General features: G+C 47.4%; 2 protein-coding genes across 2 annotated transcripts; one reads left to right on the plus strand and one right to left on the minus strand.

The window, feature by feature from the left end:
- Positions 1 to 610: 610 nt before the first annotated feature.
- GALR2 (galanin receptor 2) lies at positions 611 to 3342 on the minus strand. Its single transcript, XM_075720083.1, has 2 exons — positions 2748 to 3342; positions 611 to 1391 (listed from the first exon to the last, which is right to left on the minus strand). Exons 1-2 carry the CDS (start codon positions 3086 to 3088, stop codon positions 611 to 613), a joined length of 1122 nt encoding a protein of 373 aa, XP_075576198.1. The 5' UTR covers positions 3089 to 3342.
- A 4094-nt stretch (positions 3343 to 7436) lies between these two features.
- Positions 7437 to 22223, plus strand: SRP68 (signal recognition particle 68). The gene is made up of 16 exons (XM_075719851.1): positions 7437 to 7578; positions 9709 to 9775; positions 10345 to 10458; positions 11459 to 11654; positions 12424 to 12506; positions 12710 to 12819; positions 13215 to 13297; positions 13551 to 13691; positions 17622 to 17720; positions 18000 to 18064; positions 18383 to 18542; positions 19244 to 19338; positions 19580 to 19709; positions 20156 to 20231; positions 21070 to 21122; positions 21576 to 22223. Exons 1-16 carry the CDS (start codon positions 7437 to 7439, stop codon positions 21801 to 21803), a joined length of 1842 nt encoding a protein of 613 aa, XP_075575966.1. The 3' UTR covers positions 21804 to 22223.
- The last annotated feature ends 2671 nt before the right edge of the window (positions 22224 to 24894 follow it).

A 24894-nucleotide genomic window follows, 5' to 3' on the forward strand; every position in this document is an offset into this window, starting at 1 on the left:
AGCCATGCTCCATCTCAGGGAAACCTCCCCCAAGCCACAAGCCCCAGGGAGATGTCAAAGCCCAGCCGGCACCAGTGGCGCCATGAAGGTTTGTCTCTTGATTTCTATGCTTCTCTCCTGGATTTTCCTACCTGAGCCGGGTTTATGCCCAGGTGGCTGTGGCCAGCATTGCCCTGGGACACAGCTCCTGAACTGGGACACAAACAAACTGAGACTTCCCCAATGTCCCTAAAAGTGCACCCTGCTCACTCCAGCCAGACACTGTGTTGGTTGGAGGAACCAGAGCTTTCAGTAGGCTCCAGGTGTAGATGCAACAGGGTGTAAGTCCATCCGTGACAGAGAAGCAGGTGATTACACATGAGAGTTGATTTGGGGGTCTGATCTCTCTGCTCTCAGCAAGTGCTTGGTGGAAGCAAATCCTGCCCTTGGATCCTCAGTCAGTCACTTGTCTGAGTCCGTAGTCAGCAGCATTGCTTTAACAGTTATGATATCTGGGTGCATTTGAATGAAAAAGGGTACAATTTGATGCATTTTAACTCAAAATGTAGCCCACCCCCAGGCCTGTGATGCTGCGGGAGACTGCAAAGCCGTGGGGTGGGAAAGAGCTCTGCTAGGTGACATTGAAGGTGATGAAGGAGCCATCTGCTTTCTGCTCATGTCCCACCGGCTCTGCCTCCCCCCAGGGCTGGGCTGGGACCTTGCAGCGCAGGGAGGAGTGGCCGGGCAGGGCTTCGCCGGTGTGGGTCACCTCGCTGAGCTCTGCCCCCAACATGCTGACGGTGTTTGTCACTTGGGCCACATGCACTTTGTTGGCTGCCTTCTTGTGCAAGAGGCAGATGAAGATCCTCTTGAAGCCCTTGCGGAAGTGTTTGGAGACCAGGGCGTAGACGATCGGGTTCACGCAGGAGTTGGCGTAGGAGATGAGATGCGAGAGGATGCGGAGCACGTACGTGGCGTGATTGAGGGGAAAGTACCCAAACCAGACGCACAGGATGACCAGGTGATGGGGCAGCCAACAGAGGCAGAACAGGATGGCTACAATGATGATCATCCTGGTGACCTTCCGCTTGGCCTTCTTGGACTCTGACATGTCTTGGAGAGGGTCCACAGACCTCCACAGATAGCGAATAGTCCGCACGTACGTGAGGCTCAGGATCAGCACTGGGATGATGTAGCTGAAGATGAAGGTGCAGATGTCCATGACCTTGCGCTGGGAGATCTCCCAGATGGGGTGGCAGACGGTCAGGTTGGCCAACTGGAACTCCTGGTAGTAGCTGAGGTAAGGGCCCGAGAAGATGAAGGAAAGCCCCCAGATGAAGCAGATGGCTGTGAGGGCATTTCTGGGTGTCCTCAGCTCCCTTGAGTGCAAGGGGTATCGTATGGCCAAATACCTGCATGGGAAAGGGAGGGAGACACGATTGCAGTCCTGGGGAGGACATGGAGAGCTGCTCCAGGAGCAGATTGGAGAACGGGTAAAAGTGGGGATGGATTTGAGCTTTCCAGGGCAATTAGCCCTATATTTGATTCCCTGGTGCTTCTAAGGCTCCCAGCAGGGTGAGGAGGATCCTCTCCCCCAACCCTGTCCCATCACCCTCTCTGGTCCCAGCAGCACTTGTGGGGAAGATGGGGATGGTCCTCTTCTGTCCCTCTCCCTAATCCAGCAGATCCTCACTTGATCATCAGTCTGTCTGGCACAAGCGATAGCAACAGTGAGGATATGAAGGCAGGAGCAAGTCCCCAGGATCCCCAGACACCGTGTTCCTCACACTGGCACATGGAAAAGCATGTCACCCACTTTCAGTTCTGCAATGAGCTGGTTCCTTAATTATACCTAGATCTAGGGGCTCATGCAAGCCCCCGCTTGCTCGACACCTCCGCTCCTCCCAGCAATGTGGGATGCAGGAGGAGAGGCAGACCCTGGGTCTGGTTTAGCTCCGCGGGGGTCTTGGGAGGGGCTGTCCCAGCAGCCAGCGTGGTGCTGTGCCGGGATGGCAGGAGGCATCCAGCCCTGCTCTGGGGCTGCCGCGGATCTTCCCAGGGGACTTTCCATATCCCACTCTCATGGGTTTTGAGCACCGAGCAGAGCAGCACCAGGAGCTCCCTGCCTCTTGCTTGCTGTGGAGAGCCAGGGGCTGAGCTAGCACCAGGTAAAGCACAGGCAGGAGCAACAGGCTGCCTTTTACAGAGCTTCCCGGCTAAAACTCACCTGGGCCAGGCTGGGGCAGTCACTGGGACAAGGGGCATCACTAGGACAGAAATGGTTGTTAATAAAAGGGGAGAGTGGGAAAAGCAGTGTCCCAGCTCAAACAGCCTGTGTCTTCTCCTTCTTGAGGTTTACCTGCTTTGCCATGTGCTGTTGGGAGGGCAGGTGCTCTTTCCCTGCATCCCAGGAAGAGCCAGGGCTGCACAGGTACTGAGCTTTGTTTCTTTCTGGTTTTCTATCCCCCCTTCAGCTGCCAGAGCCTGCGGATAAACCAGGGTCCTACAGCTTCGGGGTCTGAAAGTGTCCTCCAGCTGGGCACTGGGGACAGGGGTCCCAATCCAGCCCTCTCTGCTGGACCCCATCCTCAGTGGCTGCATTTCCTTGCACACATGAACTGGGCAATGCTCTTGGACTCCCCCCGGAGCCTCAGGAGGTTGCAGCAATCGGGGCTTGGCTCTGGGGACTCTGTCCCCTCTCCTGCACAGGGGGGATCCAGAGAGGGGGGAGCCTCAGGGTACAGGGAGCCCCCCATCCCCTTTCCTACCTGTCGAGGGAGACGGTGGCCAGGGTGAAGCTGCTGGCATACATGGTGAGGTAGATGAAGAAGTGGACGGCCTTGCACATGAAGGGCCCGAACACCCAGCCCTCCAGGGTGTAGATGGTGGCTTGGAAGGGGACACAGAAGAGGATGAAGCAGAGGTCGGCCACCCCCAGGTTGAGGATGAAGAGGTTGGTGGTGTTCTTCACCTGCCTGTTGCGCAGCAGCACGGCCAGGACCAGGCAGTTGCCCACCGTGCCCGTGAGGAAGATGACGAGGTACGCCAGTGGGATGATCACCAACTCGGGCTGCCAGCCCACCTCGGAGCCCACCGCCGAGCCGTTCATGGCCGGGAGCGCACGGGAGTGCGCGGCGGGGATGGATGGGGGGAGCGTGCGTGGAGAACGCAGCGGGGAGGCGCGCAGGGGGTGCACGGAGAGCGCAGTGGGGGCTATGCCAGGGACTGCACGGGAAAAGGGGTGCACAGAGAGGTCAGCGGGGAGCGCACCAGGGATGCACGGGAACGGGGGTGCACGGAGAGCACACCGGGGAGCGCGGCAGGGATGCAGAGGAAAAGGGGGTGCGTGGAGAGTGCAGCGGGGAGCGTACCGGGGGTGCACGGGAAAAGCGGTGCAGGGGGACCGGCCGGGGTTACAGGGGGCGTGCAGGGGGGATGCACGGGGAGCCCCGGGGGTGCGGAGGGGGGTGCACATGAGCCAGGCGCCCTTCACCTCCTCCGGGTCGGCTGGGAGCCCGCGGCGGCGCGGCTGGGCTCGGCTCGGCTGGGCTCGGCGCTCTCCCTCCCGCGGCGGAGCGGGGGGGGGGGGGGGGAGGGGGGGCTCCGGGGCGGCGGCTCCCGCCCGACCCCGTGCATCGTGCCCGGAGCCCGCTCCGCCGAGGCCCCGGGGAGGGCAGCCCGGCCCGGCTCAGCCTGCCCCGCTGCCCGCCGAGGTGAGCCCCGGCCCGCCGAGGCACCGTGGCCGCAGGACACCCCCCCTCCTCCGGCAGGGGCGGGCAGAGGGGCCCGGCCAGGGCCGGTCTGCTCTGGGGGAGGGGGACACTAAATCCGGCAGGGAAAAATGTGCTTTGGTGCCTCGACCCCCTGGGAAGGGGCTAGGGTAGCCGTGCTGGACACTCCAAAGGGAGCTGGACACCGAAAATGGGGTGTCCGGATGGTTTTCCTTATTGCTCACGCCTGCAGCAGTCACTGGGAGAGGGCTCATCTAACCCCAGGGGCTGCGGGGTTGTTTTTTTTAGGAATGGGGGTCCTCTCAGACTGCAAATACGTCTAAATTGTCCAGCACACAGCTAAATCATTGCACCAAAACACCCCAAAGGTGAACTGAGGTTTGCAGGAGAATCTGTATTTCTCCCCAGGGGTAGGGGACTAGGGTAATTCACCACAGCGAGAACAAATCTTTTTCACATCTATTTTCCTGCCTGCAAAATTGCCTGTTTTGTTCCTTCAGAGCCTTCACAGATGGAAGTCTCAGGACTGGTCAGTGCAATCAGCTCTCCAAGGATGCTTTATCTGGCCCCCAGGCTGCCTCGCTTTGTTCCTGTGGAGAGAGAAATACTTAATGTATCAATTACTCCTATAACTAACCCACTCCACAGCTTCTCAGTTGTCTTAATAGACATTCAGATCTAAGCCTGCTGGCAGTGCTGGGAGGTCAGGGGACAGTCACAGCCCTGTGACATTGCTGCCAGAGGATACAGAGCCCTCTTTACTCTCAGCAGGCCATGAGCAGCCCCGCCAAACCGGCTCCCGTTCAGCTATGCAGATGAGGTATGTGGGGAAGCAAATACACCACTTTGGTGTGAGGATGCTCTGCTCCTGATGTCGACTCGCAGAGAACAGCAGGCAATTAGGAGCAGCACAGAGGAAAGCTGGCCACCCCACAGGGCACAAGGAGGTGCTGAGACACAGCAGCACAGCTCTGCCTTCCTCTCCTGATCCCAGACTGGCCACACGCCCCTGGGGAGTCATTCCTGCCCTTGGGGAGAGCTGCCCCGCATCCTCAGCCACGGCCACGGAGATTGCAAGGCTGATGGGGAAAGTCCATCCCCTGGCAGCTTTCACCCTTCGGGAGCTGCCCCAGCTCCCTGTGCCCTCAAACACCCGCAGCAGGGCACTGGCATTTGGGTTTATTGACACCAGGGTATCTCTGGTCTCCCCTGAGCTGCAGTCAGCTCACAGAGAGGCCAGGTCTACCCTCACACTGCAGGGTGAGACTATTAAAAAAGGCAAGGGAAAACACCCAGTTTCTTCCTAAACAGCAGTGCAACTCGCAACCCTCAGTCTTGTACACAAAGATCAGTAGCAGGATCCCCTGTACAGAAACTGCAGAATAAATTCCTGGCCTGAGACCGTAGATGGGTTATTTGCGCAGGGGTATGGCAGGCTGGGGATCTGGCCTCCAAGGGTGGCCAAAAGGAAAAGGCACAGAGTAAGGCTACCAACCCTCCCCGGCTGCAGGGGCTGGCAGCACAGGGACGGTCTGTGCATGGCATGAGTCTCTGGAGCCAGTAACCCTCATTGGATTTGTTCTCCGCAGTTGTCCCTGTGACACCAAAGGCAGCTCAGACCCACCGCCTTGCTGCAAGCCTCTCAATCAAAGCTCTGCTCGATGCGGTGCTACAGGTTTGTGTTGTCCTCCTCTCCCTCTGCCCTGGGGAAAGAGCAGAGCCAGCTCTGCAGCAGGAATCCACTCACCGAGCCAGCAGCTGACGGTTTTATCCTCCTGCTTACAGACTCCAGAGGAGCAGCAAAGCTTCGTGCCAGCATGTGAGGAAGGCAGCGTGGCAGAAACGTGCCTGTGATAAACCTGATGGCTGTTCCGCTATTGGAGCGGGTCCCTCGGTGTGCGACGTGCACGTGTTTGCATTGGGGCATCTGAACGCAGGTGCTGCAGTGCCAACCTAATCCAAGTCTGTCTGAACTACCATGGCCATGAGAAGAGGAGCTGTTGTTTGTAAAACATGCTTCAATTGACATGTGTCTGCTTGGTTCAAGCATCATCCTGAGACAGTTTGGTTTAGATAGGGAATGGATCCCTGGGAGATGTGGTGGAAACCCAGAGCAGACAGAAACAGCTTAAAATACTTGCAATGGAAAGCTGCAGCTTGAGGACCTGGGTTTTCTTTTTCCCCTTTGAGCTTTCCTGTCCACAAGAGGGAAGGAGAGCTTTGAAATCACAAATAAGAGGTCATAGCTGAGCCCCCTGAAGAGTAGAAGAACAAAAATTGCTGCTTGCTGTAGCATGGCAGCAGCAAAGTGCAGCCAGCCTTGCTGGCCCCAAAGGCAGGCAGAGCCCTGGGCTGGCCGGGGCAGGTCTGGGGGGCTGAGCCCAGTGGGAACAGCTATTGGAGCAGGTTGTCATGCCCGATGTTATGATGGCTATGTTTGCATAAGTGTTTAGGACAGCAGGTATTCAGAAAACAGCTCGGTGTTTGTCCCTAAAGAGGTACCTCTAAGCTTGGTTCAACTATTTAAATTCCTTGTGCAAGAGGACCTGGCCTTAACTGCTTCCCTGAGGTTTATATCTTTAAATAGCTGCAGGGAAGTGCTCCTGGATTTGGGTGTGTTTGGGGCTTTTAAATAACAACAGAGGGTCTCTTACCAGGTAGACAATCAGAGGGGGTAAAGGTGCTCACTGCTGCCCTACAGGTGCTGTGGCTGGAGGTGGGAGATTTTGGCTCGTGCTTGGCCTGGGGGAGTTTAAACCCACTCTCCTAAAGGGCTGCCCAGACCAGCACACTCCAGGGTGTCCTGGGAAGGTGCTAATGGAGGGAGAGGCTCCCTGGGGACTGCCACAGCAGCACGGACGGCCCTGCACCGGCCAGGTACAGCATCGCCCCATGGGGACCAGTCCCACAGTGCCCGACATGGCACTACTCCCAGAAATAGGCACCTGGGGGGCATTTGAGGACCAGGGTGGGTACGTCCGCCTTTGCCCCTCAGCACCCTGGTGTAGCCATCTCAGCTCAGGCACCGTCTGGGGTTTGCAAGGACTCCCGGCTTCCCAGGGCTGCAGCTGAGCCTGCAGTCATGGACGCGTCCTCGGTCCTTTCCTGGGGCGCTTTCGTTAATGAGGTGCCACCATTTGCTCGAGCCTCCTCCGGTTGGTTCAGCCAGCTCACGGAGCAGTTTTTCATTAGGGTCTCAAAACCTACACCCCAAAATCACACTTACTTTACTAGGAAAGACATGGTTTCACTGAGTTTCAGCTGCCTGGCTGGTGCAGAGCCAGCCCTTTAGGCAGGGGTTGAGCTGGGACAGGGGGAGGCTTGGGGGGGGTCAGCCCCGGTTGGGTGAGGGGGACAAGGCTGGGGAGGGGGGCTGACCCTGGGGCCGGGGGGCGACCCTGGGGCAGAGGAGGGGGATGGGGCTGGGAGCCCCAATCCTGGCGGGCTGGGGGGTCAGCCCCGGAGTGGATGAGGGGGGCACGGGCAGGAGGGCCCGATTCAGCCGGGGGGGGTGCGGGGGGTGTGTGTATGTCCGTCCGTCCCCCCAAATCCTGCGTAAGCCCCCAATCCGACACCCCCGGATCCCCACTCCGGCGGCCACCTCCCCCAGCCGGGTCCTCCCCTATCCCGTCTGCCCCCGCGGCGGCCGCGCTCGCCATGGCCTCGGCGCGCGCCTCTCCTCCCCCGGCCCATGATGCAGCGCGGCGGCGGCGGCCCGCGCACAAGATGGCGGCGGAGCGGCAGGGCGCCGGCGGTGGCCGGGGAGGAGGCGGAGGCGGCGGCGCGGAGGAGAACAAGGAGAACAAGGAGAATGAGAGGCCGGCGGGGCCGCAGGCCGGCAGCCTCGGCGACAGCCTGGGCCTGGAGAGCATCCTGCGCTGCGGCGGTGGCGGGGGGACGTGGCAGGCCCGGCCCCGTGGGCGGCGGGGGGACGTGGCGGCCGCTGTGGGGAGCGCGGGGGCTCGCAGGCCCCGGGCGGGCGGGCGGGCATGGCCGCCTCTGCTTCCCGGCGGGAGAGGGCCGGGCGGGGCGGCGGAGACTCCCCTGTCTCCTGTGCAGAGGCGGCGGGTCCGCCCAGGCCGCACTGACCCGTGCCTCAGGCGGCAGCCGGGCCGTGAGCCCTGGGGCCGGGGCACCGGAGGTGCTGGGCGATGCTGGCGTGAGCGTGTCGGTGCGGCGGCCTGGGTTAACCCGCGCCGTCCCTGGCAGCGAGGGGTTTGACCTGGGTGAAATTGGGGAGTCGGCTTTGCATCTCTGAATCGTGGAGTTATTCTTTACCTTTGCAGCTTCTCCGTCCAAAACGTGTGACAGCTGTCGTCAGCCTTCAGAGCAGAACTCTGCGCTAGGCTGCATGCTGTAGATAAGAGCAGGCTGTCAGTAATCTTCTGGTGGTAATGTTAATGCTTGAAGTGGGCAATAGCGGATAAAATAAATCTGACAGGTATGCTGAGATGGTAGACTGGCTCCTCTAGATTTAGCACCTCTAAAATCTGATGTGGCATGTAAATCTCGTGGCATTTTTTGTATGTGAAACTTTCATGTGAAACTAGTCCAGCTGCACAGCTGTGATAGAGCTGAGTTTTATCATATGGGTAAGAGGAAAACTTAAGTGAAATAAGGCTGCAGTTTTCCGTTTAGCATATGGCAGGTGTTGTAAAGTCAGTAACTGTAGAGTAAGATGGAGATGTAGTGATTGCCCTGGTAATGTTAGGAATACCTAAGGTAGTGAAGAAGTAAATAAAATAGGGGATATGAATTCAGTGAGTAGCCGCACTAAATGCTAAAAGACGGTCTGAAAAAAAATCTTAGGTAGACAGCGAGGACAAAGAGTGCTATGTTGAGGCATTGCAGCTTGACATGTTTGTTTCACAAATGCAGACTAATTCAGTGTATTAACTATCAATGCAGGTTTTTAATACTTAAAACTGAAGAGACTTTCTTTTAGATGTAATTCCAAGAAAACACTTAGAGCCTGCCATTTTAAACTTGAAAAGTCTGATGGTTTCTTTAACTATAGTATTTCTTTTGATGTCATCATTGTATAGTCTGGCTTTGGTTTTGTGGGGTTTTTTTAAGGCTTCTTGGTAAAGCTTAAAAGGGAAAATTTGGGATGTAAATACATACAGCACAGAGATTTCTTGTTTTGTGAAAGAAAATCTCTATAATAAACAAAAACTGCCTTCTAAACTGAATTTCATCAGTTAATTTACTAGAATACAGCATGATTTTGTTTGGTAGCCTGAGTGAATAAAGTAAGTAGAGGATGCACAGGAATAAGCAAATGTGCCAAAGAATGCATAGACTGGATGAAAATTGTGGAGTGATGCTACTGCAAGTCATAGGCCAGTACATTCTGTCACGGAGTACTTGTTACAGTAATATGCAATAAAACCAGAAATGCATTGAAAAATTGAATGGAAAATAAGCCCCTTGAATACTTCCCAAAAGCTCTTTTTATGAGGTTCTTGGTATTCAGAAAGCAGTTTGTCTGTGGAAGCTGTGTCAGAAAGGCAGCAGTGATTCTGCTCAGTGTATTTCTGTCCTTTTCCTGAGAGGTGGAATGTTTAAGGGCAGGAAAGCTCTCTATTTCAGTTTTGCCAACAAAACTGTGTCACAAGTGTGATTGGGGGGGGCAGTGTAGCGTAACTAGGGCAGTCAGTTATATTAGCCTAGATGTGTCTGTTGGCATAGCTAATTATCCTGAAACGAGCTTAGTAACAGCAAGACTCTTGTGGTTGTCTGTAAGAGGAGGTGCTTGTGGTACGTCTTAGTCCTGGCCTTGGTGGCAGTCAAAAAGCTCTGAAGTAAGCAGTGGAGCCATGAGGTCTCTTAGGACCATCAGTTCTCTCAGCTGTACCTTTTAGGAGGTTTTTGGGTGCCCCTCTGTTCAAAGTGCATTTGCTTAATGGAACCTATAGAGTTCCCTTCTGTTATTTTGGGGTAGAATGAAGAACTGGTAACAGACTGTACTGTTAATCTGCCTTAATGCAAATCACAGTCCTTCAGATTGTGAAGGAGTCTCAGCAGCAGCACGGTTTACGACACGGAGACTTCCAGAGGTACAGGTTAGTAAACAGTGTGGATGTCTTGGAGTTACAAGTGTGACTTGGCTTACTTTATTTAAAATGTAAACCCACTGTAGCAGGCAACAAAGACAATCTGCCAAGTAAATACCCCTTGACAAGTTGCTTCATGTGAAGCAACGTACACTTTTTTTTTCATTAGATGTAAGTGCTGTGACTGTTCCATTTAGGAGGGTACAGACTGGCTCTTTTTTCTCTGTTGCCCTTTGAGAGCTTGTTTGTTAACGCATCACTGATAATCACTATCCTCTTCCAAAACTGAGTTTTCAGTAAATGTACATAATAAAGCAATTAGACAGTAAGGAGAACATCATTCTGATTTTTCAAGATCAGGAATTATTGCATGTCTTCTTACCTGTCTTGTATTCTATTAACCACTGGTTTACAGGTAGTTTCTGAACTATGTCTTGCCATATGTCATATAGAGAGTTCTTAGTTGTTGAAACATTGCCTGTCACAGCCTTTAGTCATTTTTTTTCTGGTTGGAGAGAGCAGTAAACAGAAACACAGTTGTTCTTTGGCCAAACTGACTGTGGTTGTCTTTTCTTTAGGGGTTATTGCTCCCGTAGGCTAAGGCGGCTCCGAAAAACTCTCAACTTCAAGATGGGAAACAGGCACAAGTTCACTGGGAAGAAAGTAACTGAAGAGATTCTATCAGACAACAGGTACAGTCACTGGATGGAATCAAGCATTCGGTGTATTAGTGAATAATTTCTTTCATTTGAGTAATTTATTTTCATATGGGTGTGGTGGAAAACTGTTCTGTACAACATGCTCAGTAATGCTTCTTTTCAGAGATGTGTGGTGTTGATATTAATAAAAGATGAAAGTTTGGGCTGCAGTGCAGGGGGAAGAGGCACTGCTCAGATCCTGCTTCATCATGTGAACAAGTGGGAGAAGGGGGAGCGGAGCAGCAACAGCCAGTTTGTTCTCTTCCCTTGTTGTTAAAATGGGTTCTTCTCATAATCAGTGAATTACTTTGATATTGAAGAGGAAATGCTTATTTGGATCTGTTGCAAGGTAGCCATGTGAATGCTGATAATATAAACGGTATAGCCAGCAAGGTTGTGGTTAGAGACATAATCCCTTCTCTTTGAACAGAAAGTTTGGACTGCAAGTTTTCCTTAGATTTTCAAAATTTGGCAGAATGCTTTTCTGATAGAATATGTGTAGAATAGCCAGGATCTTGGGCTTATCTCCTGGCTTTTAGAAACGCTTGAAATGTCTGCTCTCTCATCTTTTCTTGTGGGGAAAAGAAAACATGATGCTGTTTTCACCTCTATTCTTAAGAAGCCAGATGCATTATAGCATTAGCTGGTGGGAAAGCAGATGTGTTTACCCATACTCAACCAGTTTGAAGAGCAACCTAAAATCATAAATCCCCTTGTCTTCACAATGCCTGTGGTGCTACAGAGTGATACCAAATTCTCTTCCTCAGTTGGGTGATTACGCTTCTGTAGTGAGAAGTACGGTAGAAAACAGTTAGGTGTAATATGACTTCATGTGCTTAGAATGTTAAGAAATAAAAGCATCTACCTGTTATTAACCAAGCTGAACTTCTGTTACCAGTCTTTGCAGATCACATGGCAAAAAAAGTAGCGGTGATGTGGTAATACTTGTTTGAATGTCATCGGTTTTTTTCATTAATCTTTGTCTGCCCCACAGGTATTTGCTGTTGATCCTGATGGATGCAGAGAGAGCCTGGAGTTACGCCATGCAGCTGAAACAGGAAGCAAACACAGAGCCTCGCAAACGATTTCACTTGCTGTCTCGCCTGCGCAAAGCTGTGAAACATGCTGAGGAGCTGGAGCGACTGTGTGAAAGTAACAGAGTGGATGCCAAAACAAAGCTGGAAGCTCAGGTAACCACTGATACTTTGATCTTCTTTTACAGCAAAAGCTGAACAAGAAACCTTTAGATTTTGGGTAAAGAGATTATTCTCTTCTAGCAATAGATAATTAAAATTGACTGATTCTCAAACTGGGTAATGTGTCCCTTTGAATAGCTTGGACTTACTGTTAGTGCAGCTGCTGGAGCTGCAGAAATAACTAGTGGCACCATCCAAGATGAGGACCTGGTGATTAAGTGTATCAAATGACTGTCATTGCTTTGAAGAGCAGTACATTTAATAAAAGTAAAAAGAATTGAGAGAGACTAAGATGATGCAACACAACCTAAGAAAGTGTGCTTATCTGTTGAGTTATCTATTTGTTAAATGCCCTAAAGTAGCCACTTAGAACAGAAGACTTGTGGCTTTGGTTCCTGGAGCACAGAAAGCAACTGTGTTGTGACACCAGCCTCTTTGAACAAGGGGCTGCGGTGGTACTGAGTTAATTAAAACTGCCATTTTGTAGCTTATACTGGGGAAAAAAAAAGTTTTGTGACATCAGTGGGCCATGTTGATTGCATAACAAGCAAGAAACATCTTTGCTTTCATCTCCTTAGAAATGTTAAAAGAAAAAAAGGTAGGTAGCTAGTAACCCATAATACAAATCAGTTGTCTTCTGACCAAATGAAAAGGGCAAGGCTTCATCACATGCTGTAGGCTTCACAGCAGCCTTCGTACTAAAGGTTGTACAAACTAGGCCATTGGTCTTGGGGAAATTAACTTACCCTTGTGCTGTCTGCAGGCATACATGGCTTACCTCACAGGAATGCTTCGTTTTGAACACCAGGAGTGGAAGGCAGCAATGGAGGCTTTCAACAAATGCAAGTGAGTTCCCCCACTTCACCAGCTTCATTTAGTAAATAGTATTAGATCACTGCTCTGTGAGTTGTTTAGTTAGTTGTGCTCTTAACTGGGAGATACTACTGAAGAAATAGCATCCTCCAGAGTAGAGACACAAACTCTTCCCTTAAGATAGCATCTCACAAAACAACACATACTGCAGTGTTAATATTTATTCTTTGCTGTAGGACCATATATGAAAAACTGGCCAATGCTTTCACAGAAGAACAAGCTGTACTGTATAACCAGCGTGTGGAAGAGATCTCACCGAACATTCGCTACTGTGCCTATAATATTGGTAAGGAAAGGGGGGGTACCTAATCTACCACAAAGAGCAAGGCTTGTTCACGGGAAAGGAATATTGACTTGATAGTTAAATACTGGTCTAAGTGACAGTGCAGTGAGTCCATAATATTTTGGGCAAATTCTGCACACATTCTGGGTAAGTTTAGCAGTGGAGAAATATACTCATTTTGCAACAGTGCATGTGGTTTTGTGAAAAAAAAAAAAAAAAAAAAGAAAAAAAAAGAAATACTACTTTGCAGTAGTTTGCTTATGAAGTCAGAATGAAATTGCGAATTTATCCCCTTGGTCCCCAAATTGCCAGTATAAAATCTATTGATTAGCTTTTCTGTATTAAAATATTCTGTGAACTCAGGTGGAAATGTGATCTTGATTTGTTAATTCTCTCAGGTGACCAATCTGCTATGAATGAGTTGATGCAGATGAGACTGAGGTCTGGTGGCACTGAAGGCCTTCTTGCAGAAAAACTGGAGGTAACTTGTTTGCATGCTTCAAGTTGAGACATTCATTGTCATAAGCAATGTCATGAGCATAAATATTGCTGCAGCACACCATTCAAGAGCCAAAACATACCAGAAGAGAGCAAGCAAGCCTGGGCTCGATTGGAAACCACACTTTCCTAAAAAGCCCTTTGATTTCAAAATAGTCAAGTCTAATGTGAATTTGAAAGGTTCAATTTTGGATACCTTAAAGTTCCAGCTCATAAGTTCAGTCCGTTCTCTACAGGCGCTGATTACCCAAACTCGAGCAAAGCAGGCAGCCACAATGAGTGAGGTGGAGTGGAGAGGAAGAACTGTTCCAGTGAAGATAGACAAAGTGAGGATCTTCTTGCTGGGGCTGGCCGACAACGAAGCAGCGATTGTTCAGGTAACCCAGAAGCCATCTCCGGTGATGGTGTTCTAACTGTCCTCTTTCCTTCAGTATGCAAGATAATACATGATATCTGGACTAAAAGCTTGTGAAAAATCTTTTTCTCAAACTTGGGGTTGGAAGGCCAAAAGTAAAAGTGAGAATATTGACTATAACCCAGAGCTGAAGTGTCAGCTGGGGGTAGCTACAGTCTACTAAGTGGTAGTCTGGGAGATCTGTTCTGACTATTACTGCTCTTTTGAACACTGTGCTGCTACCCAGAAGTGCTCCCTTTCAGTGGCATGGTGATAACTGTTATTCTTTGTAAGTCACTTGGAAGTGAAGGTTACAATTTTAAGAGTAACTAGTTTTGAATTACTGTTCTCATTTCTTTAAGTATCTTGCTCAAATGCTCCAACTTCAGAGCAACCAAAAGAAAAAAGATATGTATTGATCACCTTTTTTCAGCAACAAAAAGCAATTTGCCAGGTTGTCATGGTTTAGCCCCAGCCAGCAACTAAGCACCATGCAGCCGCTCACTCACTCCCCCTGCCCCGGTGGGATGGGGGAGAGAATCGGAGGAGTAAGAGTGAGAAACGCTCCTGGGTTGAGATAAGAACAGTTTAATAATTGAAACAAAATAAAGTAAAATAGTAGTAGTAGTAGTAATAATATAACAGTAATAATAATATACGAAGCAAGTGATACACAATGTAATTGCTCACCACCTGCTGACCGATACCCAGCCAGTTCCTAAGCAGCGATCGCTGCCCCCCGGCCAGCTTCTCCCAGCTTATATACTGAGCATGATGTCACATGGTATGGAATAGCCCTTTGGGCAGTTTGGATCAACTATTCTGGCTGTGCCCCCTCCCAGTTTCTTGTGCACCTGGCAGAGCATGGGAAGCTGAAAAGTCCTTGACTAGAGTAAGCACTACTTAGCAACAACTAAAATGTCAGTGTGTTACCAACATTAGTCTCAAACTAAATCCAAAACACAGCACTATGCCCACTACTGGGAAGAAAATTAACTCTATCCCAGCTGAAACCAGGACACAGGTGAAGCAGTTGCTATGATATTTATAGCATTCTCTTCTTGAATTATGCAAATCCTCAAAAGCAGGAAGATGATTACTAAATGTCAGGATGTAAATTAATTTCCAGTGTAACACTTCTGAAACACTTGCAGTGGCTCACACTATGCATGTCTTTAGTATTGCAGCCAAGTTTTCCACATGGAGCTTTTTCCTTGGAAATGGTGCTCGGGTGGTGTATTCTGCTTCCCAGTGGCTGCATACAGCACCCTTGCTGTTTGAAAAGGCAGTGAAAGGATCTTTAGTAACAATTGTTGCCACTAAAGATGGACTCTTTGCAGCATCAAAAAAACCATTTATCACCAGGAGAATAATGACAATGAATAGAAATTTAAATGATAAAATGAAAATCCTACAAAGGTATAAGGCAAGCGGGCAAGAGCAGGAGATAGTGTTAAGAAGATAGTGTGAGTAGGATAAACAGGATTTGGCTCAGTAGGAAACATTAGTGTTAAACAGTCTTGTCATAATGTTATGAATTGTATGTTGCTCCATTTATTTTTTTTGTAGGTAATACATTAGTATGGCCAGCAGGTGGAAGTGCAGCTTAGAGTTAATGTTCCCTCATTTAATTTCTGTCCTGCCAGGCTAGCAGTTGGACCTTTTCAGTTTAGTTGCCCTATTTGTTCCATAAAGCCGTGGGCAGAACAGTGATCTGAACTTGCTTTCATCTTGCTTTGTGTTCCTTGGAAGCGCTAAACAGAGTAGTTTTGTGGTACTGGATCACAACTAGTAATGGTGAGAGCTGAGCGCGCAGCAGCAGTATTTACGTTCCCAGAGGCCTTCTGAAAGCAGTTCTGCAGTTGCTGTGTCAGCTGTGATGGGCAGTCCAGCTTCAGCTAAATGTGTTGTGGTGGTTCCTGGGATCTTTGGCACCTTTCTGCTAGTCTTAAGTTGAAACCCTAATGTAACAGCAGTGCTCTTCAGGGTTTGATTAGAAGCAAATACAACTGTGTGGTTTTTGTAAAAATGGGAGATTCTCAGCACAATTATATCATTGCCTTCAGTGTCTTATTGGTAATGGGAGAAACAGAACAAATAAGCCAAACTGAAATACGAATCCAAGTTTAAAATTACTTATGTCAGCCCTTTTGTAGACTTGAAAGCATGACTTCAAGGGCCCGCCGACTCCAACCAGGTAGAACCGAGAAGGCTAAAGGGCAGAGCGATGGAAGTGTGCTCCTGTCTGGTATTACCTCAAGTATTCTGTGGTCATCTCTGGTAACTGGGACTGTAGCAAAAAAGGGTGGAAATAACTTTCAGAGATGAAATAACTTTCAGAGATGATACGCAATGTTTTAGAACAAATTAAAAATTAGAAATGAGCACTCCTAGACTTTCAGAACTGGGTTCCGTGGGATCAGTTCCCTGGATCCCTTTAAGACTGAACCTCTGCTGTTCTGTCGGGACATTTGAATCACCGGTCGTAGCACTTGTATCTCTGTTTTATGATCTGATATCTCCCCAGTCAGAACATATATGTATTTATACATAGAATCAGTTTAATCTTAGGAGTTTATGCGTAGAAAGGAAAGCCTTTGTTTCATTGCATGGCCCAGCCCTTTCCCTGTTTGTACTTGACTGATGATCTAGCTATGTCTGTTTTCATTTTCGTGCATACAGTGAAATTGCTGTGCTCCTCTGGGTGAGGTTGAGAATGCTGTCAGACTTGTCTCTGGTTATTCGCAGTAGTTAGTCCCACCTTAAAAATTCTTTCAGCAAATCTCAAAAAAAAAAAAAAAAAAATCAAAAAGCCGCCTTCATCTCAGGTCAAGATACCTGAGGCTTTATGAGGGAGTAAAAGTAACATTCCTTAGTGGGTTTGCAAACCTGAAAAGAGGAGAGGCAGAGGCTCTAGAGCTCTGTTGAAGATAAACAAGCGAGCTTGTTTTTAGACAGTTTTTTATTCCTTTGGACAATTGCAAATTTGTTGCAGCAGTATTCACCTTATGCTATTATATGACATGGAAGTGGTATAACACAGTGCTGATACACTAATCCCTCCTTTGATTGCTAAGGTTGAGGTTTCTTTCTGGGCAGTCTTCTCTTACTAAATCAGTAAGAGTCTTGCGATCCCTGTCCGGTTACCTTCTCAGTCACCTGAATGGAAGTTGAGTTTCATTTCAGGTGCATTGTTAATCGGGTACATGATACGCCAGTCCATTAGGCAGAGATCAGGCTTCAACTTGTTTTTCAAAAGTTGTTTTCAAATTTTAGTTGTGGGGCAGAAGGCCAAATGCTACTTCATTTTTTTGGCAAAACTTATGGTGACAGCAGAAAAGCACTCGGTCACTCCTGCTACTAAAATACAGGGTTACTTTAAAAAATGATTCAAACAAGCAAGTTATTGCCACTGTGAACTAGAGTGGGAGTGTAGAAAAGATAACCATCTACATGTTCCTACCACATGAGAAAAGTTAAATCAACATAACAAGGGCAGTCTGCATTGGTAGTTTGCCAGTTCAGTAATGCTCAGCTCTTCTTCTGTTGCTGGGCCTTTCCCACAGTGCAGTCCAACCTAAGCTGTTCTCGGAGCAATGTGGGTGCCATCCTGGAAGGGAAGGGAGTTGCTGGGAAGGTAGCTGTTGCAGGGATGAGGCGATCAGAGCTGTGTGTGCTAGGCCTTCAGTGCTGCTAAATTCTCAGCACTGACCATGTTCCCCACAATTTCTGGCAGTTTGCCCCCTAGAACTTATTGCAGACAGGTACAGATTGGAGTTCTAGCTACCCGTGGATCTTAAAGCCATAATTTGGGAGAAACTTTGTTTAATCTCCGCAGTTAATCCTTGCATCATGGGATGCAAAATACAAAAATTTGTGATAGATACCTGTCTTAACTTTCCTTTGCTCTTAGGCAGAAAATGAGGAGACAAAGGAACGTCTGTTTGAGTCTTTACTCAGTGAGTGTAGAGATGCCATTCAGGCTGTTCGGGAAGATTTGAAACCGGACCAGGTAAGCAGCAAACATCAGTGTTTCTACTTTCAACAACATAGTGTTTCTTTGGGACTGATTTATTGTTGTTAAACTTGCTTAACAGTAAAAGTGGCTACCGCCTTTGATTTTATTCTCTTCAGAACTGGAGAGGGTGAATAGCAACGTAGAACCCTCATTCTTTTGCTAGAAGTCTAACTTCCCTGGTTTACCCAAACCTTGAGCTATTTCTGATGTTTTCTTCCCTCAGCTGCCAGTTTTAAGTAAATAATGCAGTGTTTTGTCCCCCAATTTCTGCAGAAGCAGCGGGAACACTCTCTGGAAAATGATTCTGGGAAGGTGTCCAACATCCAGTACTTACACAGGTAATAGGCAAACACTGCTGCCTGTACTAGTGTGAAGAAGCTGTGCTCTTATGTCAAGATGTTGTTTTTGTTTGTTTTTGTTTGATGGGCTTTTTGTCCTGGGACTCTCAGATCTCAAAAGATTGCTGTATGGATGAGGATCTGATTCATGCAGCTTTGAAAACCTTTTACTTAAGACTCTTCAGATGTTTTTTCCCCTAGTAGTATCAGCTTAGACTGGGGGGAGGAGGGTTTGTTTGTTTGTTTTTTTTTTTTTAAGAACAAAGATTAATGTCTGAGTAGTTCTGACAGTCTGCTAATGGTATTTTATCTTTTTAGTTATTTGACTTACATCAAGCTGTCAACAGCCATCAAGCGCAATGAAAGCATGGCAAAGTCTCTGCAGAAGGCACTGCTGCAGCAGCAGCGGTCAGAAGAGGATGGCAAGCGCACACCACGGCCTCAGGACCTAATCCGTCTTTATGATATTATTTTGCAGGTAATGCTGGAAAAACAAATCTAATTCTTCATACTAACTGGAGAACTTTGGTACAAAAAGCTGTTGTAGAAAATATAGCAGTGCAAGTGAACTGCCCGTAAAGTCTGAAGAGCAGCTCAGTACCTACAGTAACCTTGTTGAAGACGTTCAATATCTACATGAAGCACAAAGAAATCCTTTTAGTTGTGAACAGAAAATGCTGCTTCAGCGGATGCCCTTGGTTTCACACTCTAATGCAGTTTTAAAATAGTTTTTCTGACTATTTTATGCAGCACCCTGATAGCTGCCTTAGTTTCTGCTGGCCAGAAAAAGTAGCAGCTAAAAATACTTAAAATGTCCTCCTTCTTCATAAGCAGTTTCTCAATTTCTCACATAAATTTTCTATTAACTGTGGGAGCCTGTGGCTGAAGCAGTTGTGAATGGGAAAGGGAAATGCCTTATGAAATAATTACTTTATGTGAAATCTGAGGAGTCTTTGTCCTAATTCCTGTTTGTGGCAGGAAATCTGTCCTGAGGGCAAACTTGCACAAGTTTCAATGACTGTCCTTCACAAGGTTAGCATACTGATAATTAGAAAAACTGGAAACTATTTCCATGGGAGTGTACTGTTGGCTTGTTAAAAGGGGCAGCTTTCTCTTACTCCAGCAGATTCCAGAGGAAAGCAATGCCTGCATTTGTTACTCTACCTCTCTTTTGCACAGAACCTTGTGGAACTGACACAGCTTCCTGGCCTAGAAGAGGACAAGAACTTCCAAAAAGAGATTGGATTGAAGACACTTGTGTACAAAGCTTACAGGTGACTGAGAAACAGTCAGCTTTTCTTTATCAGGCATTACATCTTCCAAGGTTATTATTCCAGAGCTCAATGTGCTATACAGGGCTTTGATGCAGTTTCTTCTGCTGTTTTGTGAAAAGAAGACTGTATGCTAAGGGGAAACTGGCCAGTGCTTCTTAATAATACCTTTTCTTAGCAGTTAGTGAGCTGGCAAAAGGTATGGATGACAAACGTGTCAATGAGCTGCTCTTTACTGTTGCAGGTGTTTCTTCATTGCACAGTCCTATGTCCTGGTAAAGAAATGGAGTGAAGCTCTTGTTTTATATGAAAGAGTACTGAAATATGCCCGCGAAGTTCAGTCAGGAGCTGGAGCTTATACAAACAGCTTGAAGGTAGGAACCCAATCCTGTTGTAGACAGGAGCTGAAATTTATGAAAAAGCTCTGTCCCAGTATTTATGGTCAATTAGATGCCAGACCATTACAATTCAAGACTGATGTTTAAGTAGGGAGAACAGTAATACAAGTGTGACTGCTTGACGGCATTATAGTAGAGACTTTTTAGTGATGTGAAAATGCTTCAACTGGCCACTTGCTTGCCAGTTGTAGCTTGCTATAACAACTCCATAACAATTTACCACACTTTCTCATGTCTGCATTTTCTGTCATGCTACTTCTGTAGTGCCTGAAGGACTGTACTGTAGCTTTTCCTCTTCTGGGAAGGCTTATCAGCACTAGGACTTAATTTCTTAGTTCTTACTTTGTCAGGTTTTACATTTGCTGTAGCTCTTAAACTCTGGTACATTTCAGGCTTTCAAATAATTTTCTTTAATGACCTAGGAGCTGCCTGATGTTCAGGATCTGATCACTCAAGTCAATGCAGAGAAATACTCCTTGCAAGCAGCAGCTATATTAGGTGAGTTGCACAATTATACTATGTCTCTTGTATAATGCCGCTGCAATTATTCCGTTCCTTTTATTTAATTTCTGAAGTTCGAAATGTTTTTCCACTTCACTCTGATCTGTGTAGGCTCTGGAAAACATTTCCTGCCCTTCCCCCATTCTGTTCTAGCTTTTTCTAGCTGTGTGTAATGCAGCTAGGCAACCAATGACTAGACATTTGGCATCTTGCTCCCTGCCCAGAAATGCGAAAACGCTTCATGAGGATGCGCACCTAATTTGGTACCTGCACAGAGCATTCTGTTTAGTCTTTAATTTTTTTGCTGCAAACAAGTTGGCCTTACTCATCCCAGTTTTGCCTAGCTGGGAGAACTAACTACTGAGGAAGGGGAGAACAGTGATGTTCTGGTCTTGGTCAGTGTTGACCAGGTTATGGGAACTTCAGGGGAATGGATGAACTTTTGTAATTTCTTGGGCTGCTGTTTTTGCTGTGCCTGCTGCTGGAAACCCGAGATAAGTAGTGGATTGCCTTGTCTTTTATTGCCTTACTGTTGCTTTAACAGACCCCACTGGGGTCTTATCATCTGCTGCTTTGTGCTGAATCTGTGCTGCTTTCAGGAGGTTCTCACAACAAATGCGGATGAGCAGCTCTCCATCACTGGCGTGCTGTGTTTGGCTGTAGATGAGTATGTGTGGTCCTCTTAGTCTAGTTGATTCTGCTGAAAATATTGTCTTGTGTATCCCAGAAAGCAAGGCTCATAGCTAAGCTTAGAGGACAGCTGACTCGTGAGATGGTCTTAATTTATGCCAAGATCTAGCCTGTTATTCTTACCACTTTTTGTTCAATTTTGCAGATGCAAATGATACTCATGAGACTGAGTCTCCATCTCAGGTCAAGGATGGCAAGGTAAGAGCTGAGAACTCAGGCAAATTCCAGTAGCGTTCTTAATGAGTATTACTTTTAGCTGAATGTCTCTTACAACTCAAGAAATGTCATGCTGATTGGAGTTTGGTCACAACTAGTGTATTTAAGAGATTTTATTAGGCTTGTTTTCCTTCTGCAAGTCCTAAAGGTAGGTGGCAGCGTGGGGTTCCTTGGGTAGAAACTAGGCTGCTGCTTGCAGCTTCTGGTGTAGCATCTTCATTTTTTAAAATTTAGCTTTCTCCCTGCGCATGGGAAGGTTTTTCAGAGATCCTGCAGCAAGGCTTTGACATGTGTTCAAATAACTTTCAAGGGCCCCAGATGTTATACAAGGGAACTTCAGTTTCTGTTGTCTCAGTTGCTGCTTAATCCTCTTTGCTTGCGTCAACTTTGATTTGACACGTGTTTAATTTCTGTTTCTGCATTGGTCTCTTTCAGCCACTCTCAGAACGGTTTGAGACTTTCTGTCTGGATCCTTCTCTTGTCAGCAAGCAAGTCAGCCTCGTGCACTTCCCTCCAGGCTTCCAGCCCATTCCATGCAAACCCTTGTTCTTTGACCTGGCCCTTAATCATGTTGCTTTCCCACCTCTGGAGGACAAGGTGGAGCAGAAGGCCAAGAGTGGCCTCACAGGATATATAAAGGGCATCTTTGGATTCAAAAGTTAACCAGGACCCCCTGAGGAACAGAGGTTTTATTCTGTATTGAAGGAAAAGCTCCAAGAGGTTCTAGGACGCAAATATCTGCACCTGAAATCGACAGAGGGAAGTTTTACCATCTTCCCTGTGTTCTGTGTGTATGTCTGTGCACTTACATTCTCTCCCAGTGTATTAAAGGCAAACAATCTATTCAGAAACATATGTACACTATAAATAGCTGAAAATAATCTGGAGCACAGAGAAATTCCATTCTGCTCGGAGAAGTTGGAGCTTGCTTTGTGACCAGTGGCCTGTTCGGGGCCATACACATCTACTTACCATGGACCAGGGCATAAGCATAACTTGATTCTTTCCACCACCCCATTATTTGACACTATAATTTGGTATTTTGGTCTAGAAATCTGGGTGTGATGGGGAAACAGAGGCAAAAGTAGATGATGCAGAACTAGTCCAGCAAGGTTGAGGCTGCCTATACAAAGTCTATGAAACAGTAGGCAAGGGGGCTAACTTCCCTTTTGACTCCCAGTCGTCACTGCGAAGCAGATACAGCTATGTAAAGAGAAGTGTCTGTTTTTTAAAAATGTAACATTCGGAAATGACAAAGTAGAGCCTCTTTCCTTATCTGTAAGGGTAGCAAATACCTTGCCAAATGTTAATGGTTACCCCAGTTGTGGTGGAGTATAACCTGAATTTGTGCGCTGGGCCGATAGGATCCTTGTTTATTGATACACATTTTGTTAAATACCTAAATACAGTATAGAACCTATTCCTACAAGGCTTTTCCTGGGAAACTAGCTTCATGAGTGGCTTTAGAAATAGCTACTTGCTCTTCATGGGAACTTGGGTCTCTTGGTGTTCGTTTTGTCTCCAATCTAAACCTGAAAACAAGATGATCTTTTTCTGGAATTCACCTGTTGCTTTTTTCCTCATCCTCAGTTGGTAGATACACCTGAAATGAGGAATAAGCAACAGGAGACCAGTAGGTTCTGGAGTGATGGATCTTCTCTGTTACGCCAGACGGCTTTTTTTATAAAGCGCCCAGGTGCTATGGTGATAAGCACTTTCAAAATGCGGGTAATTTCATAACCGGGATCATTTAAACAGGAAAAAAACCCCACAGCACATGGGCAGAACTGTTCCTAAATAAAGCATTTGGAAGTTTCCACCAGCTGTGTTTGGGTTTTCACTCGGTCTGTAGCTGGAAGCTGAAACAGCAGTTTGTTCTAGCTGCCTTAACTCTTCCGCACCGGTTGTCTTGACTTTGCGTTGTTTCTCCATTTTTAGGCATCAGAGTTAATAGGGGTGGAAACAGAAGAACTGTTTAAAATTATCAGATTGTTGTGGGAATTTTCCATGCAAGGTGCATGTCAGATGAATGGGGGGAATTAACAATTCCCATTATTTTAATATGAGTGTTCGCTTCTTTGTTCCAAGTTGATCTGATTTGTGAGTTCTCAAAGTACAAAGTGGCTTTCAAGAGGACTCTGTGCTCAGAAAGAGGTCAGAGAAAGAGGAGGAACTTCTTGTTTGTGTTTAATTGTTGCAACACAGAAACAAAATGGGAATTTCTGGTATTCTAGCTAATTTTTGTTTGCCTCTGGATGCCAGGGGCATTTTACGAGAGAAGGGGAAAGTGTAGAGCTGAAAGAAATGCGGAAGACTATTTATTTGTCAGATGACAATTTCTACAAAACATGGTCTCGAGTGGCAGATTTCTCTTTCCTATAAAGCCCGTTTCCTTTTAGACAAGGAAAAGTCATGCGATAACCAGCGCAGGCATCAGCTGGTTGATCTGCTTCATGGTACCTCTTTCTGTGTACATTAATCTGAGCTGCTCTCTCCTTTTCAGCTTTTATATCAAATCACTTTGAGAACTGTTCTGTTTGTTTTGCAAACCAAACTCCTTTCTGCTTTCCTACCACAAATCTATGTGGTGCCTGGATTGATTCCAGTGAAACTTGTACTGCGGCCACTTTCTAATTGGTTACCGTTACAGAAAGCTAAGAGCAATTGGCCTCTTTATGTCAAACATCTTTTGACAGGTAACTAATTAGTTGAACGCAGATAAGAAATCTGAAAACAATAAAGTTTTATTCCTGACTTCTGAGGCGTGTAGTTTATGTTGAGCACTGAGAACACCAAGCACTCTTTGCCTCCGAAGCATTCAGAGGATCAAGGTCACACCATCACCTGGGGCTACTTAGCCCCTAGAGAATGGCCACTTAGTTCTGGAGGAGGATCTTCTGCCTGAAGGCTTGGACAACAACATGCACCACTCTCAGAGGTAAGTTGGCTTATTTGTTTTGATGTAATATTAATGGAAAGTGAGTAGAGTGGGGTTTGTAAGCAGTGTTGTGACTTAAATAATGTGGAAGGCACTGAGGAGGCACTAGGAAAAAATCTAAAAATGTAAAAAAAGGGAGGGGGGGAAAAAAAAGTACTGTTGTTCAAGTCACCTGTATGATGAAAACCAGACTCACAAAGTTTATTGAGGCTTTTAGCTGCGCAGTGGAGCGTGGAATGGCAAAGGTGGGGCTTAGACAGCGGCAGTTGCAAGGGAACAGCGCAGACAGGTGAAGCGTGATGTGACAGAGCAAACAGATTCCTCTGGAACTGCCAAGTGTTGTGCCTGCAACAGCCGGAGCAAGATGCAGAGCACTGGTTTATGGTGCTTGGAAACCTACTTCCTTATAGCTCTGCTCTTTCATTAGGCTGCACTGTTTGCTTTAAAGTGTTTGCTCGCTTTCCATGAATTAATTGGCAAGTAGGCCACATGATTGCCCTCAAACAGGAAGCTCTAGCAGAATGGTCAAGATTATTGCTTTCAATCAACTTTTCCTATGGAGTATCTTTGGGCTTAGCACTGGAATTTTAATTACAGGTTGAACTAGCTGTGCCTGGTACCATTGCATCAATTAAAATAGGAATGAGATGCACATCGCGGCTCTCGGCCCCACCATCAGCCATCCACCTGTGTCTTGGGCGATGGTCACTTTTGGTCATGCACTCCGAGGGGTCTAGTGAGAATGAGTTGGTCTTGAGGGACTAATGGGACATAGGAGAAATGTTTAGCATGAGAGAAAACGGGCGGTTTAAAGAG

This window comes from Pelecanus crispus, chromosome 12, assembly GCF_030463565.1.
Source record: "Pelecanus crispus isolate bPelCri1 chromosome 12, bPelCri1.pri, whole genome shotgun sequence".
NCBI lineage: Eukaryota > Metazoa > Chordata > Aves > Pelecaniformes > Pelecanidae > Pelecanus > Pelecanus crispus.

Bases quoted from the DNA above. Each gene is read 5' to 3' on its own strand.
- GALR2 (XM_075720083.1), bottom strand. From the start codon at position 3,088: ATGAACGGCTCGGCGGTGGGCTCCGAGGTGGGCTGGCAGCCCGAGTTG. The intron at 1,392-2,747 runs GTAGGAAAGGGG...TTTCCCATGCAG, and splicing joins GCCACCGTCTCCCTCGACAG to GTATTTGGCCATACGATACC.
- SRP68 (XM_075719851.1), top strand. From the start codon at position 7,437: ATGGCGGCGGAGCGGCAGGGCGCCGGCGGTGGCCGGGGAGGAGGCGGA. The intron at 9,776-10,344 runs GTTAGTAAACAG...TCTTTTCTTTAG, and splicing joins GGAGACTTCCAGAGGTACAG to GGGTTATTGCTCCCGTAGGC. The intron at 18,543-19,243 runs GTAATGCTGGAA...TCTTTTGCACAG, and splicing joins TTTATGATATTATTTTGCAG to AACCTTGTGGAACTGACACA.